The sequence below is a fragment of the Podarcis erhardii genome (genome assembly GCF_964252035.2).
Source record: "Podarcis erhardii genome assembly, chromosome: 5".
NCBI lineage: Eukaryota > Metazoa > Chordata > Lepidosauria > Squamata > Lacertidae > Podarcis > Podarcis erhardii.
In genome coordinates, this window is record NC_138509.1 from 8,450,261 (window position 1) to 8,472,574 (window position 22,314).

Here is a 22,314-nt window from a genome sequence, read left to right on the forward strand (position 1 = left end):
AGACAGTCTCTCTTAAAGTTTAAAGGACAAATAACTTTTACTTAGTGTACTTGCAGTTGCAGATTAAAAATACAGTGGTGCCCCGCAAGACGAACGCCTCGCAAGACAGAAAACCCGCTAGACGAAAGGGTTTTCCGTTTTGGAGGCGCTTCGCAAAACGAATTTCCCTATGGGCTTGCTTCGCAAGACGAAATGTCTTGCGAGTTCCTGCGGGTTTCCCCCCCTTTTCCTAAGCCGCTAAGCCGCTTATCAGCTGATCCGCTGATAAGCCGCTTATCAGCTGATTCGCTAAAAGCCGCTAAACCGCTAATAGCGCTAATCCGCTAAGCTGTCAATGGGCTTGCTTTGCAAGACGAAAAAACCGCTATACGAAGAGCCTCACAGAACGGATTAATTTCGTCTTGCGGGGCACCACTGTACCATGCAGGTAGACGATACTTAAGTCGCAAAAACATCTTACATAGATTTGTACCTAAGACTGGCATTTACAGACTGGCTGGTACTCTGAGGCAGACAGTGGCACAACATTGGAAGAGTTTGGATTTGACATCCCACTTTATCACTACCCAAAGGAGTCTCAAAGCAGCTAACATTCTCCTTTCCCTTCCTCCCCACAACAAACACTCTGTGAGGTGAGTGGGGCTGAGAGACTTCAGAGAAGTGTGACTGGCCCAAGGTCACCCAGCAGCTGCATGTGGAGGAGTGGGGAATTGAACCTGGTTCACCAGATTACAAGTCTACCGCTCTTAACCACTACACCACACTGGCTCTAACATAACATACCTGCTGCCCTTAACTGTTAAGACTGTTAACTGGCACAACTGTACCAATTGCCATAGCTGCCACAGAGCGTAAGACATCACAGAGTTCGACAGCTCTTCACATGTGCATTTTGGATGCTAGCATCCCACAGAAAGGAGGACCAAAGGAAGTGTTGAAGGAGATTAGAAAGTGAGATCCAAGGTTAGTATTTATTAACAACAAAATTCATAAACTGGGGATGAATATGAAAGATGCTACAGGAGGAAGAAGTGAATGTAAAGGGACCAGGGAGGAGGGAAACTGGTACATGGGTGTAACTGGGGGGAGCAGCTGTCCCCCCCCATCAAGTAAATAAATAAAAAATACTTAACTAACTGACCAACTGTGTCACAGATAACTTGGCTCTGCTCCTCTAGCATAAAAAGTAATTATTATTACTTTTTCTTGTGAGTTTTTCTTTATACTGGGAGGGAGTAATTCAGAGCAGTGAAGAGATACTTAACCTGTTCCTACCTGGTGGGTGTTGGTTTTTTACTGCAGGTTTCCTTTGAAAGTAATTTCCCCCTCCAGGGGCCCAGATGAATGAATGGGAGAGCAGACACACATCTGGAACCCTGTGGGGAAGACGTAGGTTGGACAATGGTATATCAAGTGGGAAAGTGACCACAGGGGAAGAATTAAGCATTCCCTGCTGCCAAAGCTTCTCTGTTCCATACTGGTCTGCTACTGATTGTTTTTTGGGTGGGTGGGGAAGCTTTTTCAGGGTGAGTTACATATCTGAATATGTAACATCTAGTTCAGCTCTCCAAATTTCCTCCTTTGGAGATGAATTAAATCAAGTCTTTGAAGCTTACTCTACATGGGTTTCTTACAGAAGATTTGAAACACATGGTTTGCATTTCCCCCCCTACATAGACATGTTATCTGTGCAGGAAATTCACCATATCTAAAAATTTGAAGGAACCCACAAAGTAGGTATGCTGAAAATACTCAAAGGGGTGGGGTGGGGGGGAGCATGCAGCAATGTGCTCAAAACAAATAACGTTATTGTTCTGCAAATGAAGTCTTCCAAAACAAATCTTGGCCTCCAACAAAAAAAATCTTGGTTTATCTGGAGAGAAACAAACCATGAACATTTGTTTGCATATGATGCTAAGCTTAGACTTATGGTTTGTTGCTCCTGGCTTGAAGTGCAAAGAAAAACATGAGGATTTCAGCGGCATGCAGTCGCACACTGTAAGCCATGTTCACAGTAAGCCATGGTTTTGGGCAGGAATGGAGAACCTCAAATCCAGGGGCCAAAACTGCCTCCCCCCAGTTTATCTTGATATGGCACTTGGAACTCTTCCCACACCACACTTCTCACAGGCCCTGCTTCTCACCCTGCTCTTGAACTCTTGCTTCTCTAGATGGAAGATAGAGAGGGGAGTGTCAGCGGATGTGGATACTTGCCCATTGTGCAAAAGTAAAATGTGCGCTTGCTGACTCCGTCTACTGCTGGCTCATGGCCTGCGAAGATTGCACAGAAGGAATGTGACCTCCCCAGACTGAAGAAGCTTCTCCATCCCTTGTTTATGACTTTCCATGATGCGTAAATTTGGTTAGTATGTCCCTTCCAGCCAGCAACATCAACAGTTTATCAAACTGTATGGAATATTCCTTCTGTTACAGGGGATGGAGAAAATCACTTGACAGGCATGGACAAGGAGACAGGGCTAGAGTTTTGTGGCAATTTTATCATAATCTGCTTTAATTGGTAAGTAAGATCATGGCCACTGGTCCCATCACCTCCTGGCAAATAGAAGGGAAAGAAATGGAGGCAGTGAGAGATTTTACTTTCTTGGGCTCCATGATCACTGCAGATGGTGACAGCAGCCACGGAATTAAAAGACGCCTGCTTCTTGGGAGAAAAGCAATGATAAACCTAGACAGCATCTTAAAAAGCAGAGACATCACCTTGCCAACAAAGGTCCATATAGTAAAAGCTATGGTTTTCCCAGTAGTGATGTATGGAAGTGAGAGCTGGACCATAAAGAAGGCTGATCGCTGAAGAATCGATGCTTTTGAATTATGGTACTGGAGGAGATTCTTGAGAGTCCCATGGACTGCAAGAAGATCAAACCTATCCATTCTTAAGGAAATCAGCCCTGAGTGCTCACTGGAAGGACAGATCCTGAAGCCGAGGCTCCAATACTTTGGCCACCTCATGAGAAGAGAAGACTCCCTGGAAAAGACCCTGATGTTGGGAAAGATGGAGGGCACAAGGAGAAGGGGACGACGGAGGATGAGATGATTGGATAGTGTTTGCAAAGCTACCAGCATGAGTTTGACCAAACTGCGGGAGGCAGTGGAAGACAGGAGGGCCTGGCGTGCTCTGGTCCATGGGGTCACGATGAGTCGGACACGGCTAAAGGACTAAACAACAACAACAACAACAAGTTGTCACAGAAAAAAAAATCAGTCACAACATCAAAATCCCATGCTGAGCTTCTGCTCTTTCTGGAGAGCCTCTCTTATGCAGGGCAGGGAACCTGTGGCTCTTAGGATGTTGTCTGACCACAACTCCCATTATTCCCAAGGTCCCATGGGAGCTGCCGCTCAACAACATTTGGAGGGCAATCTTCTAGCAACTTCAGAATTGACTCTGCAGAGTCAAAATAGGTAAGAGGTATATTAAACTGTTTAAAGAATATGCAAGATTTGAAGCTACAGAAACAGTAGTAGAAAGGACAGGTAATTTGTGCTCAGTTATGAATACAGCAAAGCAACATCCATACACATGTAAATTCTTCCAAGAAAATAGCTAGACCACAAACCATTTAGCACATCAAAAGCTGTATTTAAGTCTGTAGGGTATTAATTACTGTTGTAACAAGCCAAGATTCCTGTTCAGCTCATTGTTCTTGGTTTTTCACAAGGTTTATACACAGGGTTGTTTATAAAGTCCTTGATGTGATTAAAACATTGAAATGTTACTAAACTGAGATAAAGCAGCCGTTCTACTTACTATATTAGGTTGTTTAACCGCTTTTTCTGTTTATGCAACAAAACCTTAATTCTGATGTGGCTGAAGGTGAACATCTGCCATATTACACAACAAGAAGTAAGATGTGTTTCAACCTTTGCAAAATAGAACTGAGTGATGGCTCTACTTAGATGTTATGGGGGCTGTATAGCCGTAGCCAAGCCAGATCTTCCCCAATATGTCTCCTTGTTGGACAGGGACTGCCTTCAAAGGCAACATTAGCCCCTTCCCACAACTAATCTCCTTCAGTCATTCTCCTGTCACAAAAAAAAACCCAGTTGTGTGAGGGCAAGTGTGGGGCTACACTCACTTGCCCTTCATCTCCCATTCACATGAAGCACAGAACCTCCTTGTTGTGGGGGTAGGCTTTTCAGTCATCCCAATACTGAGCATCAACTGATGTGTGTGGGGGGGGTCTATCCTGCTTGGTTGCTATCTAGCCCACCCCTGCTGGCCAACTTTGCCAGATGAGCACGGCTACCCACCTGCCAATCATCACCTGATGTCATTGTGATAGCTGATAACACAAAGTTGTCAGAATTAGTCCACAGGGGAAGACAAAGTTTTGGCCTGCTGGGCCACAAAGGTTCCTCATCTTTAATTTAATACTTAGGATGGTGGGCAAAAGTCCCCAGACCAACAGTCCATGTCAATCTTCAGGAACCAACTTTCAAGTAAAGACTGAAACCACCATAGCATAGTGTTCCTAAGTCAGTTTTTGCCATGCAGTTTTTGCAGCTTTTCAGAGTGCTTCAATCTGAATAAAGAGAAGTCGGCTGTGGCTGGCACTAAAAAACTAGTGCCAACGATACTGCCAAACTGCTGCGGCACATCTGCAACTATTTCCAGAATGTTCATTCTGTAAAAGGTAAAGGGACCCCTGACCATTAGGTCCAGTCGTGACTGACTCTGGGGTTACGGCGCTCATCTCGCTTTATTGGCCGAGGGGGCCGGCGTACAGTTTCCGGGTCATGTGGCCAGCATGACTAAGCCGCTTCTGGCGAACCAGAGCAGCGCACGGAAATGCCGTTTACCTTCCCGCCGGAGTGGTACCTATTTATCTACTTGCACTTTGACGTGCTTTTGAACTGCTAGGTTGGCAGGAGCAGAGACCGAGCAACAGGAGCTCACCCTGTCATGGGGATTCGAACCGCCGACCTTCTGATCAGCAAGTCCTAGGCTCTGTGGTTTACACCACAGTGCCACCCGCGTCCCTCAACCACTGACTTAGGGAGAAGCATTCAAGCAGTAATCATCTTCATGACAACCAATCAGTCTTCTTAGCAAAATGATTGTGCATGTGCCATGTCCAAGCAGATAAAAGCAGATAGAGGGAACAGGCAAGCCTGCTGTCTGAATGAGCATTCATCTACTGAAATTTGCAACTTTCAGCTGCAGCGGGGTTCTTTCCCTGGAAGAATTTGCTGTTCTTCACTGCTGAAGTTTGTCTTTGCCAAAGCCTGTACACCACAGTATAGGTACTGACTACAGACAGAATGATAATGTTCTTGGCTCTTCTTTCCTTACACTTCCTTCCAATATATCCACATATATATTTGTATCCACACTTCACACAGAGCCAAGCATAACATATGACCAAAGTTTGCAAAAGACTTTGCAAAAAACCACTAAACAGCAATTCCTTGCCCCCCCCCCCAAAGGCTCACTGCTTTCAGACAATTTAAAATAAAAAGGGAGGGAGACAGGGAGAGAGATAGGGAGGAGGAACTTAAGTCTTTTTGAGGTTCACAGGAAGCAGGTATACCTTTTTCAAGAGTATGGGTCTAAGACCAGCAGGTTAAGCTTCAGGACAGCTTGGTGACCTTTATGAACTTGAGTCATACTACTCTCTCAGACAGTGTTCATTCAGAAAAGTTTACTATGTGATTTTCTGTCTTTCATATTGTGTCTTAAATAGGAACGAAGGATACCAATTTCGCTTTGGGATTTATTTCTTGTTTAGGCTTGTGGCTGGGTCTTTCTTTGGAAGCTCAAATATGGTTTACATCGAGGGTGAAAAAGCTGCAGCTCTCCAGGCATTGGACATCCAATTCCCATCAACCCCAGCCTGCGTGACCAAAGATGATGGGTACTGTAGTCCAATGACACCAGGAGGCCACAGGTTCCCCATCCTTGCCTTGAATGAAGCTTAATTCCAGAAATCTCCACCAAGGTACAGGATCATAATTTCAGAGCTTCAAAAATGCTGCAGAATCAGGTGCTGAATGCAATTTATCAAGCCACTTCCTCCTATGGGAGATGATAGCAAGGCTGGTCACTTGAGTGTTCAGTAAGGCATTGATGCCCATAAGCAAGCATAATACAATGTCCCATAAGAGATCCTACTTTTCAAAGGGACATGAATTCTCACTCTTGCAATCAGTGTTAAAGGTAAAGGGACCTCTGACCATTAGGTCCAGTTGTGGCCGACTCTGGGGTTGCGGCGCTCATCTCGCTTTATTGGCCGAGGGAACCAGCGTACAGCTTCCGGGTCATGTGGCCAGCATGACTAAGCTGCTTCTGGCGAACCAGAGCAGTGCACGGAAACGCCGTTTACCTTCCTGCCGGAGTGGTACCTATTTATCTACTTGCACTTTGACATGCTTTCGAACTGCTAGGTGGGCAGGAGCTGGGACCGAACAACGGGAGCTCACCCCTTCGCGGGGATTCGAACCGCCGAACTTCTGATCGGCAAGCCCTAGGCTCTGTGGTTTAACCCACAGCACCACCCGTGTCCCTTGCAACAATCAGTGTTAGGCAACAGCTGAAGTATTTTGACAGAAAAAGTCACTACAAATGTTCCTCATCCTCAGCAGTTATGCTAACTTTTACCTATCTGCTGAGAAGTAGAAAAATAGAATCACAGGACTGATTGGAAGGAACCCTGAGGGTCATCTAGTCCAACCCCCTGCAATGCAGGAATCTCAACTAAATCATCCATGACATGTGGCCATCCAACCTCTGCTTAAAAACCGCAAAGGAGGGAGAGTCCACCACCTCTCGAGGGAGTCCGTTGCACTGTTGAACAGCTCTTGCTGCCAGAAAGTTCCTTCTGATGTTTAGTCGAAACTCCTTTCTTATAACTCGAATCCATTGGCTTGGGTTCTACCCTTCAGAGAAAGGCGAAACAAGCTTACTCCATCTTCCATTTGGCAGCCCTTTAGATATTTGAAGGTGGCTCTCACATCTCCTTTCAGTCTCCTCTTTATCAAGCTAAACATACCCAACTCCTTCAACTGTTCCTCATAAGGCTCGGTTTCCACACCCTTGATCATCTTTGCGTGCGTTCCAATTTGTGAATATCCTTCTTGGACTGTGGTGCCCAGAACTGTGCACATGACTCCAGCTGGGGTCTGACCAAGGCGGAATAGCAGTAAATGTGGATCACAGCATTCCTTTTGGTCATGTTTGGATTTTAATAACTTAATGTGGTGACTGGACATGACGTTTGTGGTCTTTGACCAGGCAGTGAGTACCACTTCAAATGCTATCCAAAGTGTTGGAAAGCGTCTTTCTCATTTAGGATCTTCATTTTAACTTGAGGATCCCATCCAAGAGGGAATGGAAATCTGTTTTCTGGTGTCAAGAGGCTCTTATAAACAGAGAATTTGACTGAAATTCAATGTATGCAGATCAGTCTTACATTTATTTTTTCTTTGCTTTTAACTTGTGTTTCTATCTTTTTATTATGCTATTGCCTGGTTTTCTGTTTCTATATTGTACACCACTGTGATATTTCTTATCACATGGTGGTACATCAATATTTTTATAAATAAATAAAACTCCCGTCAGCCCCAGGGAGTGTGGCTGTTTTGAACTAAACTTCCCCATCAACTCTAGCACAGTACAGGAGCTGTAGTCCAAAATACCAGGTTTTTAATGTCCACATGAGCTCTGTTTTTGTGGCACAAGTCACAAAAATGCAATTAATGAACAATACGGATACGGATATTAAGCCCTGGCCATTGTCTGCGAGGGCTGGTAGGAGTTGGTGTCAAAAGAAGTGCAACAGCCTGGTTCTAAACAATACTTTATTAAAACTGTGTGGGAGACAAGCAGAGGGAACAAGCTTGTTTTATCCTGCTCTGGAGGGTAGGATGGCTTCAAGTTACAACAAAGGAGATTCTGAAGAAACATCAGGAAGAACTTTCTGACAGTAAGAGCTGTTCCAAGGTGAAACAGTCTCCAAAAGAAGGTTGTGGTCTCTCCTTCCTTGGAGGTTTTTAAGCAGAGGTCAGATGGCCACCTGTCTTGGATACTTTGGCTGAGATTCCTGCTTTGCAGGGGGTTGGACTAGATGACCCTTGGAGCCCCTTCCAACTCTACAATTTTATGGTTCCATGATCTCCCACCATCCCTGACCATTGGCCATATTGGCTGGAGTGGATGAGGCCAATAATATCCTGGGGGGCACCATGTTGGAGCCAGTGTAGTGTAGTGGTTAAGAGCGGTGGACTCGTAATCTGGTGAACCGGGTTCGCTTCCCCGCTCCTCCACATGCAGCTGCTGGGGGACCTTGGGCCAGTCACACTTCTCTGAAGTCTCTCAGCCCCACTCACCTCACAGAGTGTTTGTTGTGGGGGAGGAAGGGAAAGGAGAATGTTAGCCGCTTTGAGACTCCTTCGGGTAGTGATAAAGCGGGATATCAAATCCAAACTCAAATCCAAACACTCACACACACACACACACACACACACACAATCCAAGGGGGAGACAGGATTGTTAACAAATACAACTTGGATTTCAGAACTTGCCCCCCCTGCCCCCCTCTCTCTCACACACACAAACACACACCCTTGGAAAACAAGTTATGAGCACAGAGCTGGCCAAAGGACAGGAAAGTGTATTTGATTAACAGGAAGATATAATTTTCACCTAGCATGAGACCCGTGTGAACTTTTGATAATAGCAATGCTTCATCCAAGTTGAGTTTTTTGGCATGGGATGGGGAGGGGGGGAGGCAATTACAGGTCAACGCAAATCACAGTGTCAAGCCAAGAGCCACATGCCATTCATTGTTTAAGCATCCTAGGAGAGAACCCAACGTTCTTTCGGAGCTTTCTACCCAAGCAAAACAGCCCCTTCCCTGCAACCCAATAATCAGATTAAGAATTAAGACCAACATCTCGTGAGCAAAACATTGAATGGCCCTTGGGCGACGTTGCGTGTTGTAAAGGTCACCAACAAGTAATCTGCTTCTGCATTTCACTCTTACATCTCTTTAAAAAAGAACCAATTATGGAAGTAGGACTGATTTGAGCACAGCTTGGCAACTGCTGTAACAAGGGTGCTAAGTTGAATAAAATATGGGGAGGGGGAAGTTAAGTCCAACCCCACATAATCACATGACATGGTGCATCGACACCATATGAATGGCAATTGTTTTTTTGGGGGGAGGCCCCCTCAAATATTTTATTGGGGAGACCAGAAGGGCCTCAGCCCCTAGGAGTGGACTCCTATGTGCTGTAGGGTCCAACCTAAGTTTACCAGGACCCTAGCAGATGGGTCAGGATTTGGACGCTATCCTGCAGGGAGGAGCGAGGGAAGAGAGCTCTGACCCAAGGTGTACACCCCCCCAAGAAAAATAAGCTGAAATAAGCAAGGCACCAGCAGCGTAGCGTGGGTTGTCAGCACCCGGGGCAAGGCAAGTAATTTGCGCCCCCTAACCCGGGGCAAGGCAAGTAATTTGCGCCCCTAACCTGCCGCCGCTGCCAGCTTCTTCTTGCTGCTGCCTGGGCTGGGGTATTTACGGTAAGGTAGCCACGGCGGCGGCGGCGGGTCTGTGTCAGGTGATCTGAGGCGAGTTGCTGCCCAAACGACGCCGCTTGCCCGCAGGAGGAGGAGGGCAGAGAGGCGAGGAAAATGCAACATGGTCCAGCAGCTGCAGCAGCGGCGGCGGGGCTGTGAGAAGGGGCTGCCTGGCGTGCCCTCCGCGGCCCTGACACGCGGGGACCGCGGCGAGCGCTGAGAGCCGCTGCCTGCCGGACGCCTTCAGCCCGGACGCGCGCACAGTTCGTCGGTTCCGCGAGACATGGGGCTCTGCTACAGCCTGCGCCCGAGGCTCTTCGGCGACTCCGGAGGTGGCGAGCGCCCCCCCCAGATGTTGCGCCCGGTGTGGCCGGCCCCCCCTGCACCCCCACGCTATGCCACTGCAAGGCACTTAGTTTTATAGGGTTGTCACGCCAAAGCGCTCTATCTTAGTTAGTGGCCTGGGATTTCCCGTTTTTGTTTTTCCCCCTTCCAATTTCAGGGCTCTCTGGACCCTGGTTTTAATTACAGATAGGTAGCTGTGTTGGTCTGCCATAGTCAAAACAAAATAAAAAAATTCCTTCCAGGAGCACCTTAAAGACCAACTAAGTTAGTTCTTGGTATGAGCTTTCGTGTGCATGCACACTTCTTCAGATAGTGCCGGACTATCATACTCCAGGTACTCCAGATAGTATCTGAAGAAGTGTGCATGCACACAAAAGCTCATACCAAGAACTAACTTAGTTGGTCTTTTTTTAAAAAAAAACGTTTTTATTGCATTTTCAGTTTACAGAAGAAAAAAGAAGAAAAATAAATAATACTCCAACTTTCAAAATAATACTCCAACTTTTTAAATTGTTAGCTGGACTTCCCCACACCTCCCTCACCCTGCATTCTTTACAATAAAACATATCAGCAAATTATTACCTTGTTTCGTGTCTTATTTATATCTTTCAAAATATTTTACTTCTAATTTTAAGGTGCCTTCTATCTAATATTTATGCCTTAAAATAAAAAATATAATAACCTTAAATTTCAACTTTTTCTTAAGTGTAACTTATCTTCCTATTTTCTCGATCTAGTTGCAGGAGCTAAGTTCCAAAACATGCAGATTCTTAACATTCATATAGCTTGTATTGTTTTTGCAAATAGTCCTTAAATTTTTTCCAATCTTCTTCCGTTGTCTCTTCATCCAAATCCCGGATTCTGCCAGTCATTTCGGCCAATTCCATATAGTCCATCAACTGAGTCTGCCACTCTTCCAGCGTGGGAAGATCTTGTGTCTTCCAATATTTTGCTATAAGTATTCTTGCTGCTGTAGATGCATACATAAAAAATGTCTTATCCTTCTTTATCACCCTTTGGTCCACAATGCCCAGGAGGAAGGCCTCTGGTTTCTTGGGAAAGGTGTACCTAAACACCTTTTTTTAATTCATTATAGATCATTTCCCAGAAGGCCTTCACTTTTGGACAAGTCCACCAAAGGTGAAAAAATTTAGTTGGTCTTTAAGGTGCTACTGGAAGGAATTTTTTTATTTTGTCCTGGTTTTAATGTTAGGGCTTTGCCCTTCAAAGGCGCACCGAGGAGAGCGTTCCTCTGAGCATACGCAGAGCGCCGGCTCCTTCTCAGCCTGGGTGGCCGCATCCAAGTCTTCCCCGCAGCTTGGCCACCCCGGTCCCTCGCCTTCCCCGCGACATGTGAGGCCCGGGAAGGCGGCGGCGGCGGCGGCGGCGGGGTCTCGCCTGGCGCGCTTACCTGTTTCCTCAGAGCCTCGAAGGCGGCGCTGATGGTGTGCACGCGGGTCCTCTCGCGGGCGTTGGCCAGCAGCCGCCTCGTCTGCTGGATGGCGCGGATCTCCGCGGACGCTCCCGCCGCCGCCGCCTCGCCCGCCCCCCGACGCCCGGGCGACAGGGACCCCTCGCCGCCGCCGCCGCCGCCGTAAGTCGGGACGCGCGAAACGGGCGGGAAGGGGCTCTCGAGCGCCATAACCCGGCTCGGCAAGCTGGGGTCGGCGAAACCCCCCAGACGGAGCGGCCCCTCGACGTCTTTCCTCGACGGGCGCGCCTGAGGCGCCAGCAGCCCCGCGCCTTTCCTCGCCTCAGCGCCCGCCTCGCCGCCGCCGCCTTCGGAGCCCCCGTCCGCAGCGCCCGCCTCAGCGGCGCGGGAGCTCCGTCCTCCTCCGCCGCTGAGGCGCTGCTTGGCGGGCTCTTTGCTCCGCTTCCTGTGGAGCTTCTGGATGCCGCCGAGCTCCTTGAGGCAGAGGCGGCCCCAGCGCTCCTCGTCGCCGGCCAGCGGCAGGTTCCTCATGGCGGGAGCCGCCTCTCCGCGCCCGGCGCCCGGCGACGCTGCTGCTGCTGCTGCTGCTGCTGCTGGCCAGCCGGGCTGTGCCCAAGCCCGAGCCGGATCAGCGCGTCATCTGGAGTCCCCGCCGCGCCGCCAGCCTCGCTGCGGAATGCGCGCCGCGCCGGCGGCGGCGGAGAGACCCATCTGTGTTTGCTTAGCCGCCGCTGACACAGGAGCCCCTCGGGCGGGAGCAGTCGGCTCGCCCGCCCGCCCGCCCGCCTCCCGCGGCGCCCACGCTGCCCTGCCGGTGCCCGAAGGAGCAGGCAGCGCTGCCCGAACAGCTGCGCTGCCCGTCTCTCCTCTCCCGCTTTGTGCTCATGTTATTGCCTCGCGCCGATTAAAGGCAGGCGCCTCCCCGCCGCTCCCTGGGATCCCCGCCGCCCCCGCCCCCGCATCATCTCCATTTATTTATTTATTTTTAATAATATTTATTAAGGTTCAACAAAGTCATAAAGACAAAAATACATCATGGAGCAAAAAGGGAAAAAAAACCTCTCAAACAAAAATACAAAATACAGAAAACGAGAGAAATACAAAATACAGGGGGGGAAAATTGCCGCCGAATCATCTCCTTTTTCTATATATAATAATAACATTTATTAAGATTTAACAAAGTCATAAATACAAAAATACATAATGAAGCAAAAAGGAAAAAACTCTCAAACAAAAATACAAAATACAGAAAACGAGAGAAATACAAAATACAGGGGGAAAAAATTAAAAACAAATCCATTTTTTTATAACTTTGGACTCATTAACTTGTTTCTTTGACCTCCTCACACCTCCCCTTTTGGTATTCCCATTAATATAATCAAATCAGCAAATCCTTACCCTCTTTCATTTATCTTAACTCTATATCTTAACATATTGTAGCCCTATATTTTCATCCATTGTCAATTCATCTCCATTTTTAAAGGCCCAAGAATGAATGGCATATGGCCGGGGTCGTCCCACTGTTGCCCAGGGTGGGCTGCAAACTGTGGGGTGGGCTGTAGAAGGTGGGAGGGGGTATTTGACAGCCGCACCTTGGTTCTCAAACGTAATCCGTTCCAAAACCAAAGCGTTCCAAAACCGAGGCGCGCTTCCCCATAGAAAGGAATGCAAAACGGATGAATCCGTTCCAGAGTTTTAAAAACAACCCCTCAAACAGCAATTTAACATGATTTTTACTATCGAAGAAGAACTTTGATCTGTCAAATGAAAGCAATAAAACATGTACTGTAGTCATGAGGTTTGAAAATCATTAGACGTGGTTGATGGAAGTCTCAGGCCTATAGCCAAAATGTTGTCTAGGATGAGAGGAGATGTTCTGTTCTGTTTGGAAAATGTATGTAAAAACTAATAAAAATGTCTAATAAAAACAAAACACAAAAAAATGTACTGCAGCCACACAATCAGTAGCTGAACTGCGTTCCACACAGTCACACACACACAAAAAGAGCCACAAAAACACAAAATAAATAGCAAAGACAGATAGACGTCACCGTAACACTCAAAACGGAAGTGTGGCACTCAAAGCGGAAGCGGAACACTCAAAACAGAGCATGTTCCGCTTCTGAAAAAAGTTTGCAAACCAGAACACTTATTTCTGGGTTTGCAGTGTTTGGGTTCCAAGTTGTATGAGTACCAAGGCGTTTGAGAACCAAGGTACCACTGTAATTGCAATTGATCCTTCCAGACGTCCACGTGTGTGGGTTGAAGAGACCTTCAAAAGCCTTTCTGCAAAATTAAAAGCCTAGGAATTAGGCTATACGGCCTAATTTTTGAGCAAGTCCAGCTATGAAGGAAGCTGGCTCTCCCTTTCCTACCCCACTTAACAATGAGTCAGGCCACAACTTGAGAAGTATGTTTAAAAATCTAATTTAATTACTTATAATCTTGCATTGCTTCGCAGCAATGGCAGCAGTAAAAGCCACGCAGGCAAAATACTTACATTTACAGCATAACCAGCGTCACGCATCAGCCTGAGCTGCAAACAAGCAGAGGCATGTCTGCATCTCACTGGTCAAAGGAAGGGGGCAACAGGAAGTATTATATGCTTCCTCTCCAAGAGAGGAGAGGAAATGACATCACACAGAGCCCTCTCTACCAACTGTATTTCTATGGTCTGAGTTTCTGCCTATCTGCAATACAGCTCTGTGGACTTAGCCCCTTCTCGTGCTAATTAGCAAGAATATGCAATCTCCCACACAAATATTTCTTCAGAGATGTGGAGAACCTTAAAAAAAAGCCAAGTCCACTTCCCCACTCCTGTTCTATTTGCATTCAAGTGGATAAGCATGTAATGAATCAATCAAAACTCCTTCATTGGAGGTTTTTAAGCAGAGGTTGGATGGCCATCTGTCATGGATGCTTTAGCTGAAAATCCTGTATTGCACTAGATGGACTAGATGACGCTCGGAACCCTTTCCAATTGTATGATTCTGTGATTCAATAGTCTAGTGAAGTTTCCCATCTTGGGTAACATATTATTTTCCTTCATTCTCCACATACCAGGGAGATGAAAATGCCTACATCAGGAGCAACGGAAGCTCACCCCGTCGCGGGGATTCGAACCACCGACCTTCTGATCGGCAAGCCCTAGACTCTGTGGTTTAACCCACAGCGCCACCTGCATCCCTATCCCATATCATACATACCTGCACTTGGGGAACTCATCACCTTCAAGCACAACAAAGTTCCTCAGTCAAAATGATCACGCTTCTGAAATGATCCCAAATGCAACAGGACACCATAATATCATTAAAAACAATAATTCATTGAGAGTGCCCACAGCAAACTTTGTTTCAGGCCAAGACAAATCACACGCGCAAAGGGAAGAATGTCCTCTATAAGATGCCATCGCAGCCCTCCTAGACCAAAACTTTCTGTGAGCATAGGGCACAGCCAAGGTTTTCGCACAACAAATAATAGCCAATATATGTAGGGGGGGGGGAGTTACTGGGGGGTGCCCACCCCAAAATGTGCTTTGAACCAGGACAAATCATACATCTAAACAAATGGGCAGTTGTCTTCTATGACACTGGTCTTCAACTTGTGGGTCACATCCTGATCCAAAGTGGATCGCACCAGGAACACCCTCACCATTCAAATATAAGGTAAAAGATGAAGATCTGGGTGCCCAAATGCATGTCTGGGTTAAAAGTGCTTCCTGGGTCTGAAAAGGTTGAAGATACCTGGCCTATGGGATGCCAGTGGACAGCCGATGGCAGCTATGCACACCGAAAGCAGACAAACCATGCAGAAAGAAAAAATAGGTAACCGTGGGCGCCTGCCCCAAAATATGCTTTGGGGCACCACAAACCATATAACAGGATATTCCAGTATTTGAAACTATGATGCCAAACTGGAGGAACAAAATTTTCAGAAACATTCAAGTCCATGCAGTTTGGAACAATTTGGCCAGTCATCTTGATTTCAAATGGCATTCAACCGCTTCCGAAGATAGGCCAAAAATCCCTCCTTGAGGTCAGGAACCGTCACACCGAAGAGGGTGACAATATCTTCAGACGTGTCACAATTGGCACAGCTGTCAATCATCACACCAAATTGAGCAATGATATCTTCACCAGCATCCTAATCAGTGCAACTTGGAATGGTTCTGCCTGCCATCTTAAATCAAGACGGTGTCAAACTGTTTCCAAACATCGACCAAAATGTATTCTTCAATCTTGGGAACTGTCACAGCAAATTGAAATGACAATATCTTCAGAGAGCACCAAACTGGCACAGTTTGGGACCATCAAATCATCACCAGTGATATTGGCCGGTGATCTTTAAGAGGCATCCAATTCAGCACAGATTAGAACAGTAAGGTCAGCCATTTTTATTCCAAACAGCTTCCACCTGAATCCAAGCATAGATGGTGCTGTGAGAATCCCGTTTGACCCCATGGCTTTTGTCCTCTGATGCCCCACAGGTTTCATTCTGGCTCTCATGTTGCTTAAAATTTGGAGTTTTATAGGACACGAAGAAGCAACTCTCCAGAAGTAATACAACCATAAAATAACCAAGGCATGTAGCATCATGCCAGATTGGCCTTTTCTAAGAATAGACACAATTGGACACATCTGCCAACTATGCATCTAGGTTCAAGGCCAGGTCCATGTGTAGGTAGGGCAAGCAGCCTCTTGTAGCCAGAATGCTTGAGTCTAATTAATGCATGAAGGGGTTAATGCCATGATCACTGCAGATGGTGACAGCAGTCACGAGATTAAAAGATGCCTGCTTCTTGGGAGAAAAGCAATGACAAACCTAGACAGCATCTTAAAAAGCAGAGACATCACCTTGCCGACAAAGGTCCGTATAGTTAAAGCTATGGTTTTCCCAGTAATGATGTATGGAAGTGAGAGAAAGAAGGCTGATCACTGAAGAATTGATGCTTTTGAATTATGGTGCTGGAGGAGACTCTTGAGAGTCCCATGGATTGCAAGAAGATCAAACGTATCCATTCATAAGGAAATCAGCCCTGAGTGCTCATTGGAAGGACAAATCGTGGTAGCAGGTTTTAAGTTAAACAAAATGAAAACTAAGGTTTTAGAGAAAAATTTAACTGTGAATGAGAGAGAGAAGTTCCAGGAGGAGACAGGATTAACATTGGTTAAGAAAGTGAGATATTTAGGGGTTAACATGACTGCTAAGAATGTGAACTTGTTTAAGGATAACTATGAAAAATGTTGGATTGAAGTGAAAAAAGGACTTAGAAATATGGCCAAATTTGAAGTTATCATTGTTAGGTCGAATTGCTGCGATAAAAATGAATGTATTGCCAAGGATGTTGTTTTTGTTTCAAACTTTGCAAATATTGGATAAGACGGATTGTTTCAAGAAGTGGCAGAGAGATATTTCCAGATTTGTCTGGCAGGGCAAGAAGCCTCGAATAAAATTTAAGATATCAACTGATGCTAAGGAAAGAGGTGGATTTGCCCTGCCAGACCTTAAACTTTACTATGAATCAGCTGCTTTTTGCTGGCTGAGAGAATGGCTGCTTCTTGAAAATACTGATGTGCTAGACTTAGAAGGTTTTACAATGTATTTGGTTGGCATGCATATCTGTGGTATGATAAGGTAAAAGCACATAAAGCATTTAAAAATCCATATTGTTAGAAAAGCATTGTTTAATGTTTGGATAAGATATAAGGATTTGTTAGAAAATAAAACCCCAAGATGGTTGTCACCAATGGAAGCGAAGGCACAGAAAAAACTCAATATGGAGGCCAAATGGCCGAAATATTGGGAAATTTTGGAACATGATGGAGACAGAGTAAAACTGCAGAGTTTTGAAAAATTAAAAAACAAAGTGCAAGATTGGCACCATTATTACCAAATAATGGAGGCATATAACTTGGATAAAAAGGTTGACTTCCAGGTGGAAAAATCAAAATTGGAAACAGAATTGTTAGATCCCAAAATTAAGAATCTGTCAAGAATGTATAACTTGCTGTTGAAATGGAACACTCAGGACGAAACGGTGAAATCTCTTATGATTAAATGGGCACAAGATGTTGGACATAACATTATGATGGCTGACTGGGAACAGTTATGGACCACAGGTATGAAATTTACGGCATGTAATGCCCTAAGAGAGAATTTAATGAAAATGATTTACAGGTGGTACATGACACCAGTCAAGCTTGCAAAAATTTACCATTTGCCCGAAAATAAATGTTGGAAATGTAATGAGACTGAAGGTACATTCTTTCACCTTTGGTGGACATGCCCAAGGATTAAGACATTCTGGGAGATGATTTATAATGAAATGAAAAAGGTATTTAAATATACCTTTCTGAAGAAACCAGAGGCCTTTCTCCTGAGCATGGTCAGCCAATTGGTGCTAAAGAAGGACAGAACTTTTTTTATGTATGCAACAACAGCAGCAAGAATACTCATCGCGAAGTTTGGAAGACACAAGATTTACCCACCCGGGAAGAATGGCAGATGAATTTGATGGACTATATGGAATTGGCGGAAATGACTGGCAGAATCCGAGACCAGGGCGAAGCGTCAGTGGAAGAAGATTGGAAAAAAATTAAAGATTATTTACAGAAATATTGCTTTAGAAAAATGGTGGAATGAAGTTATATGGCTTTGGCAGAAATGTTATAAGGAACTAGGTACAGATAGATTGTTAATGTATTAAAGGGAAAAACACAAGGTTAGAATATGTTAAGATTAATTACAGGACAGAAAACAGAGGAAGATGGAAAGGAATTGCTGAAACAGTTAACTGAAGTGGAATGCAAAAAGGGAGGCGTGAGGAAGTCAATGAAACAAGTGAATGAAAGCTAAGATTGAAAACATTGGAAGTGTTTTTAATTGTTTTTGTTTTGTTTTGTTAATTCAATGTTCTACGTAGTGTTTTTGTTTTTGTATTGTATTATATTGATTTGTTTAATTCTTTTTCTTTCTTTTTGTAATCTTTAAACTCTTAATAAACTCTTAAAAAAAAGACAAATCGTGAAGCTGAGGCTCCAAGACTTTGGCCACCTCATGAGAAGAGAAGACTCCCTGGAAAAGACCCTGATGCTGGGAAAGACTGAGGGCGCAAGGAGAAGGGGATGACAGAGAATGAGATGGTTGGACAGTGTTCTCAAAGCTACCAGCATGAGTTTGACCAAACTGTGGGAGGCAATGGAAGACAGAAGTGCCTGGCGTGCTCTGGTCCACGGGGTCACGAAGAGTCGGACATGACTAAACGACTAAACAACAACAACAACAACAAGCTGTCCTGCCAGGCTTAGCCTATGTCACTTCCCATCACCTTGGGAGGAAATGGGCCACCAAGCCTTTTGTTGTGCTTAATTTACATGCAGATTTGGTGTGTGAGGAGCTCTGAGTTGCTCCCTCCACCCACATGGCTTTAACTGGCATCTTTTGTTCTAAACAGGAATGGAGTCTGTAACTAGCATTTTTCTATACCAATATAGTCATACCTCGGGTTGAATATGCTTCATGTTGAGCGTGTTCGAGTTGCGCTCCGCGGCAACACAGAAGTAACAGAGTGCGTTACTTCCGGGTTCCACCGCTCGTGCATGCGCAGATTCTCAAAATAACGTCATGCGCATTTGCAGAAGCAGCGAAAAGTGACGCGTATGTGCACAGATGTGCGGTCGCTAGTTACATTTGATTCTGGATGCGGACGGGGCTCTGGAACAGATCCTGTTCACATCCTGAGGTACCACTGTAGTTTAGGAACTCTTCCCATTTTGTAACCAAGCAACATTTTACTGCCCCTGCAAGTTTTTTAAACTGCTGTATGGAAAAACACATGAATGTGACCTTTGAAGAATTTTGTAAGTAAACCTTTTTATAACTTACCAAGCGTGTGGCCTGTGTGCTAGGGAAGTGGGATACTTTAGGATTCACCGGAAAAGACACATTTTAAAGGTTTTACAGCCTATACTTCCCTGCTTTCCTTTGCTGCATGTTTTGCCATGTTAAATCTCTGCATGGGTTCTCTCACCAAAGAGTACGGTACTTGCCCCAGTCTTGGGTTTGGGCTTCCAGGGATTCCGGCATATTGTTGTGGATGGTGCTACATTATCCAAAAAAAGCTATTCCCCTCAACAACCCCTCCAGAATGGGAGGCAATGGAAAAAATGGAATAGAACTGGAAGTCATTCTCATTCTAATAGCACCGCAGACCAAGGACCTGGTTGATCTCTACTAGCAGTTTCATATCCTAGAACAGCTTTTACCAACTTGGTACCCTTCTGATGTTTTGAGTCCTCCACTTCCATCTGCAACCAGTTTTTCAGATGCATTTACAAAACAAAAGCAAAACTAAATGTTAAGGAGCAAAGACAGAACAAGCCCAGTGGGTACATAGCTTGGCCATGAAAATGAAGCTGAGACTCGATCTTGTATTACGGCCTTCATTTTAATTATGGTGCCACAATTAACCATAAGGCAGCATAAGCATTTCAATTTTATTCATTTGCTTGCAAGAGATATAGTTGAAATTTATTTTGTAGGTATGTTGCAATGTGTAAATGCACATAGTGAAAATCATTCATATGGAAGAAGCAATGAGCTAGTCCTACAGGAATAATTTTATTACGAAATACAGTGGTACCTCGGGTTACATACGCTTCAGGTTACATACGCTTCAGGTTACACACTCCGCTAACCCAGAAATAGTGCTTCAGGTTAAGAACTTTGCTTCAGGATAAGAACAGAAATTGTGCTCCAGTGGCACAGCAGCAGCAGGAGGCCCCATTAGCTAAAGTGGTGCTTCAAATTAAGAACAGTTTCAGTTTAAGAATGGACCTCCGGAACGAATTAAGTACTTAACCTGAGGTACCACTGTATTGAGATAATATAAAAAAATAATAATTTGGCATGCGTACGTAAGTCCCAATTTCTATGCTTAAAAAAAGCATTTCCATAAAACTACATTTATAAAAATCAGCAGATTGATAATATAAAGAATATGAGAAGACAACATATAGTATTAATAAAAATATTTTCCCCAGTACTGTACTTAGGATTAATGTAGCCTGTAGCATTGCCTAAAATGTACACTCAGAGTTGCTAGAATATGAAGTTGGTGGTCTCTCACTGGTGGTTTTTAAAGCTATTTGGAGACTTAGAAAGCATATATAGGCAGGATTATAAGAGAATTCACTTGGAATGGAATATGGCTGGTGAAACAAAGTACGAAACGAGTCTTTCCCTACCCAATATATATTGAGCGTAGCCAGCAGCCCTCCCATTTCATAAGCAGCGAGTACAGTTAATTCCTTTCTAGTGAAAAGCTCCAAGATGTGTGTGTATCGTCAGTGTTGTGCCATCGCACAGTAAGCAAATAGCAGTGTTATATAGGTGTTCAGAATAATGTGTGAGGGCACAGCAAAAGGTGTAGGATGGCAGCTGCTCACCTAGCCTTCATTGGTGCCTCCAGACAGGGATTCTAAGTACTGAGCTGCTACTTCTTCTCCCTTAAAGTACCGTATTTTTCGTTCCATGAGACGCACCTGACCATAAGACGCACCTAGTTTTTAGAGGAAGAAAACAAGAAAAAAATATTCTGAACGAAACAGTGGATGTATGAATTTTATGGTTCATGCTGTGGCCACAGACATGTGATTTGACGGTGAGTTTGGGGTAACCCAATGCAAAAACCCTGAGGATCCATGGGTTTTTACCTCCCCCCTCCCAGGCAGCCTCCTTTATCGCGTCCCTTATCTCTCTCCCGATCGCCCAATCGCTTGCTGATCAGCTACTTCCTTTCAACACCCCCTTCCCTCTTGTTTGCCTTAGTGTCTTTTCCTTAGCTGGAGCAGTTTTTTGCTTCACCTTTTCTCCTAATTTCTCTCCTCATTGCTTTAGTCTTCCTGTCTCCTCTCCTTGCAAGTTTGCTCTTTACCTCCCCCCTCCCAGGCAGCCTCCTTTATCTCTAGCGTCCCTTATCTCCCTCCCGATCGCTTGCCGATTAGCGGCTTTGTTTCAACACCCACTTCCCTCTTTCAAAATAAAAAGCATGATCTGCTTTTTGCCCCTGGGCAATTTGGCTCCAGGGACCACGCATTCACTCCATAAGACACACAGACATTTGTCCTTACTTTTTAGGAAGAAAAAAGTGCATCTTATGGAACGAAAAATACGGTAAGTCTCTACACATCCTAGAAAGTTATGAAGCAAAATGTGCAGGTACCTTCTAATCACCACCTGTGAAACGAACCAGACTGCTTTATCCTGCCCACCTGTATATTTAGCCAACCGGTGAAGTCGGAGCTGTGATTGGTAAGTGAGTTGTTTGAACATTAGGAATCCTTGGGGGCTTAAAGATCTGCTGTTTTCCCCTCCAGTTTATTACACTTTTCCTACTTCTGTAGTTCTTGGAATCGCTATACTTTTCCCTTCCCTTTTCACAGCAAGCAGGAATGCAATTTTTTCCTGTGGTGGGTTTGTCTGAGATCAGGTCCTTGCTAGAAGTTAGTTTCTGCAAATATAGTGGTACCTCGGGTTAAGTACTTAATTCGTTCCGGAGGTCCGTTCTTAACCTGAAACTGTTCTTAACCTGAAGCACCACTTTAGCTAATGGGGCCTCCTGATGCCACCATGCCACCGGAGCACGATTTCTGTTCTTATCCTGAAGCAAAGTTCTTAACCTGAAGCACTATTTCTGGGTTAGCGGCGTCTGTAACCTGAAGCGTATGTAACCTGAAGCGTATGTAACCCGAGGTACCACTGTACACAGGAGTATTTTGTGTGGATGTTGGCAAATGCAAAATGTTAGACGAGTCCCCTCACTGGACGGCAAATGAAAAATGTGAAAACTTTGCAAATAATTTTAGGCATGTCTCCTGCTGTGTAAGACCAAAAGCCAGCCACTCATTTAGAATTCACTGTATAGTTAACTTACAGTATAAACTGCTTTGTTAATTATACCTGACCTCTCAGCAACTTTCAATACCATCAACCAGGGTATGCT

General features: G+C 45.0%; 1 protein-coding gene across 1 annotated transcript in view; it reads right to left on the minus strand.

Annotated features, from left to right (window-relative positions):
• ATOH8 (atonal bHLH transcription factor 8) overlaps positions 1–12,080 on the minus strand; it is a 37,390-nt gene extending 25,310 nt beyond the window's left edge. The window contains exon 1 of the mRNA XM_081861049.1: positions 11,292–12,080. Within this exon, the coding sequence (XP_081717175.1) occupies positions 11,292–11,843 (552 nt within the window). The 5' untranslated portion in view covers positions 11,844–12,080. The remainder of the gene's footprint in view (positions 1–11,291) is intronic.
• Between the last annotated feature and the right edge of the window lie 10,234 nt (positions 12,081–22,314).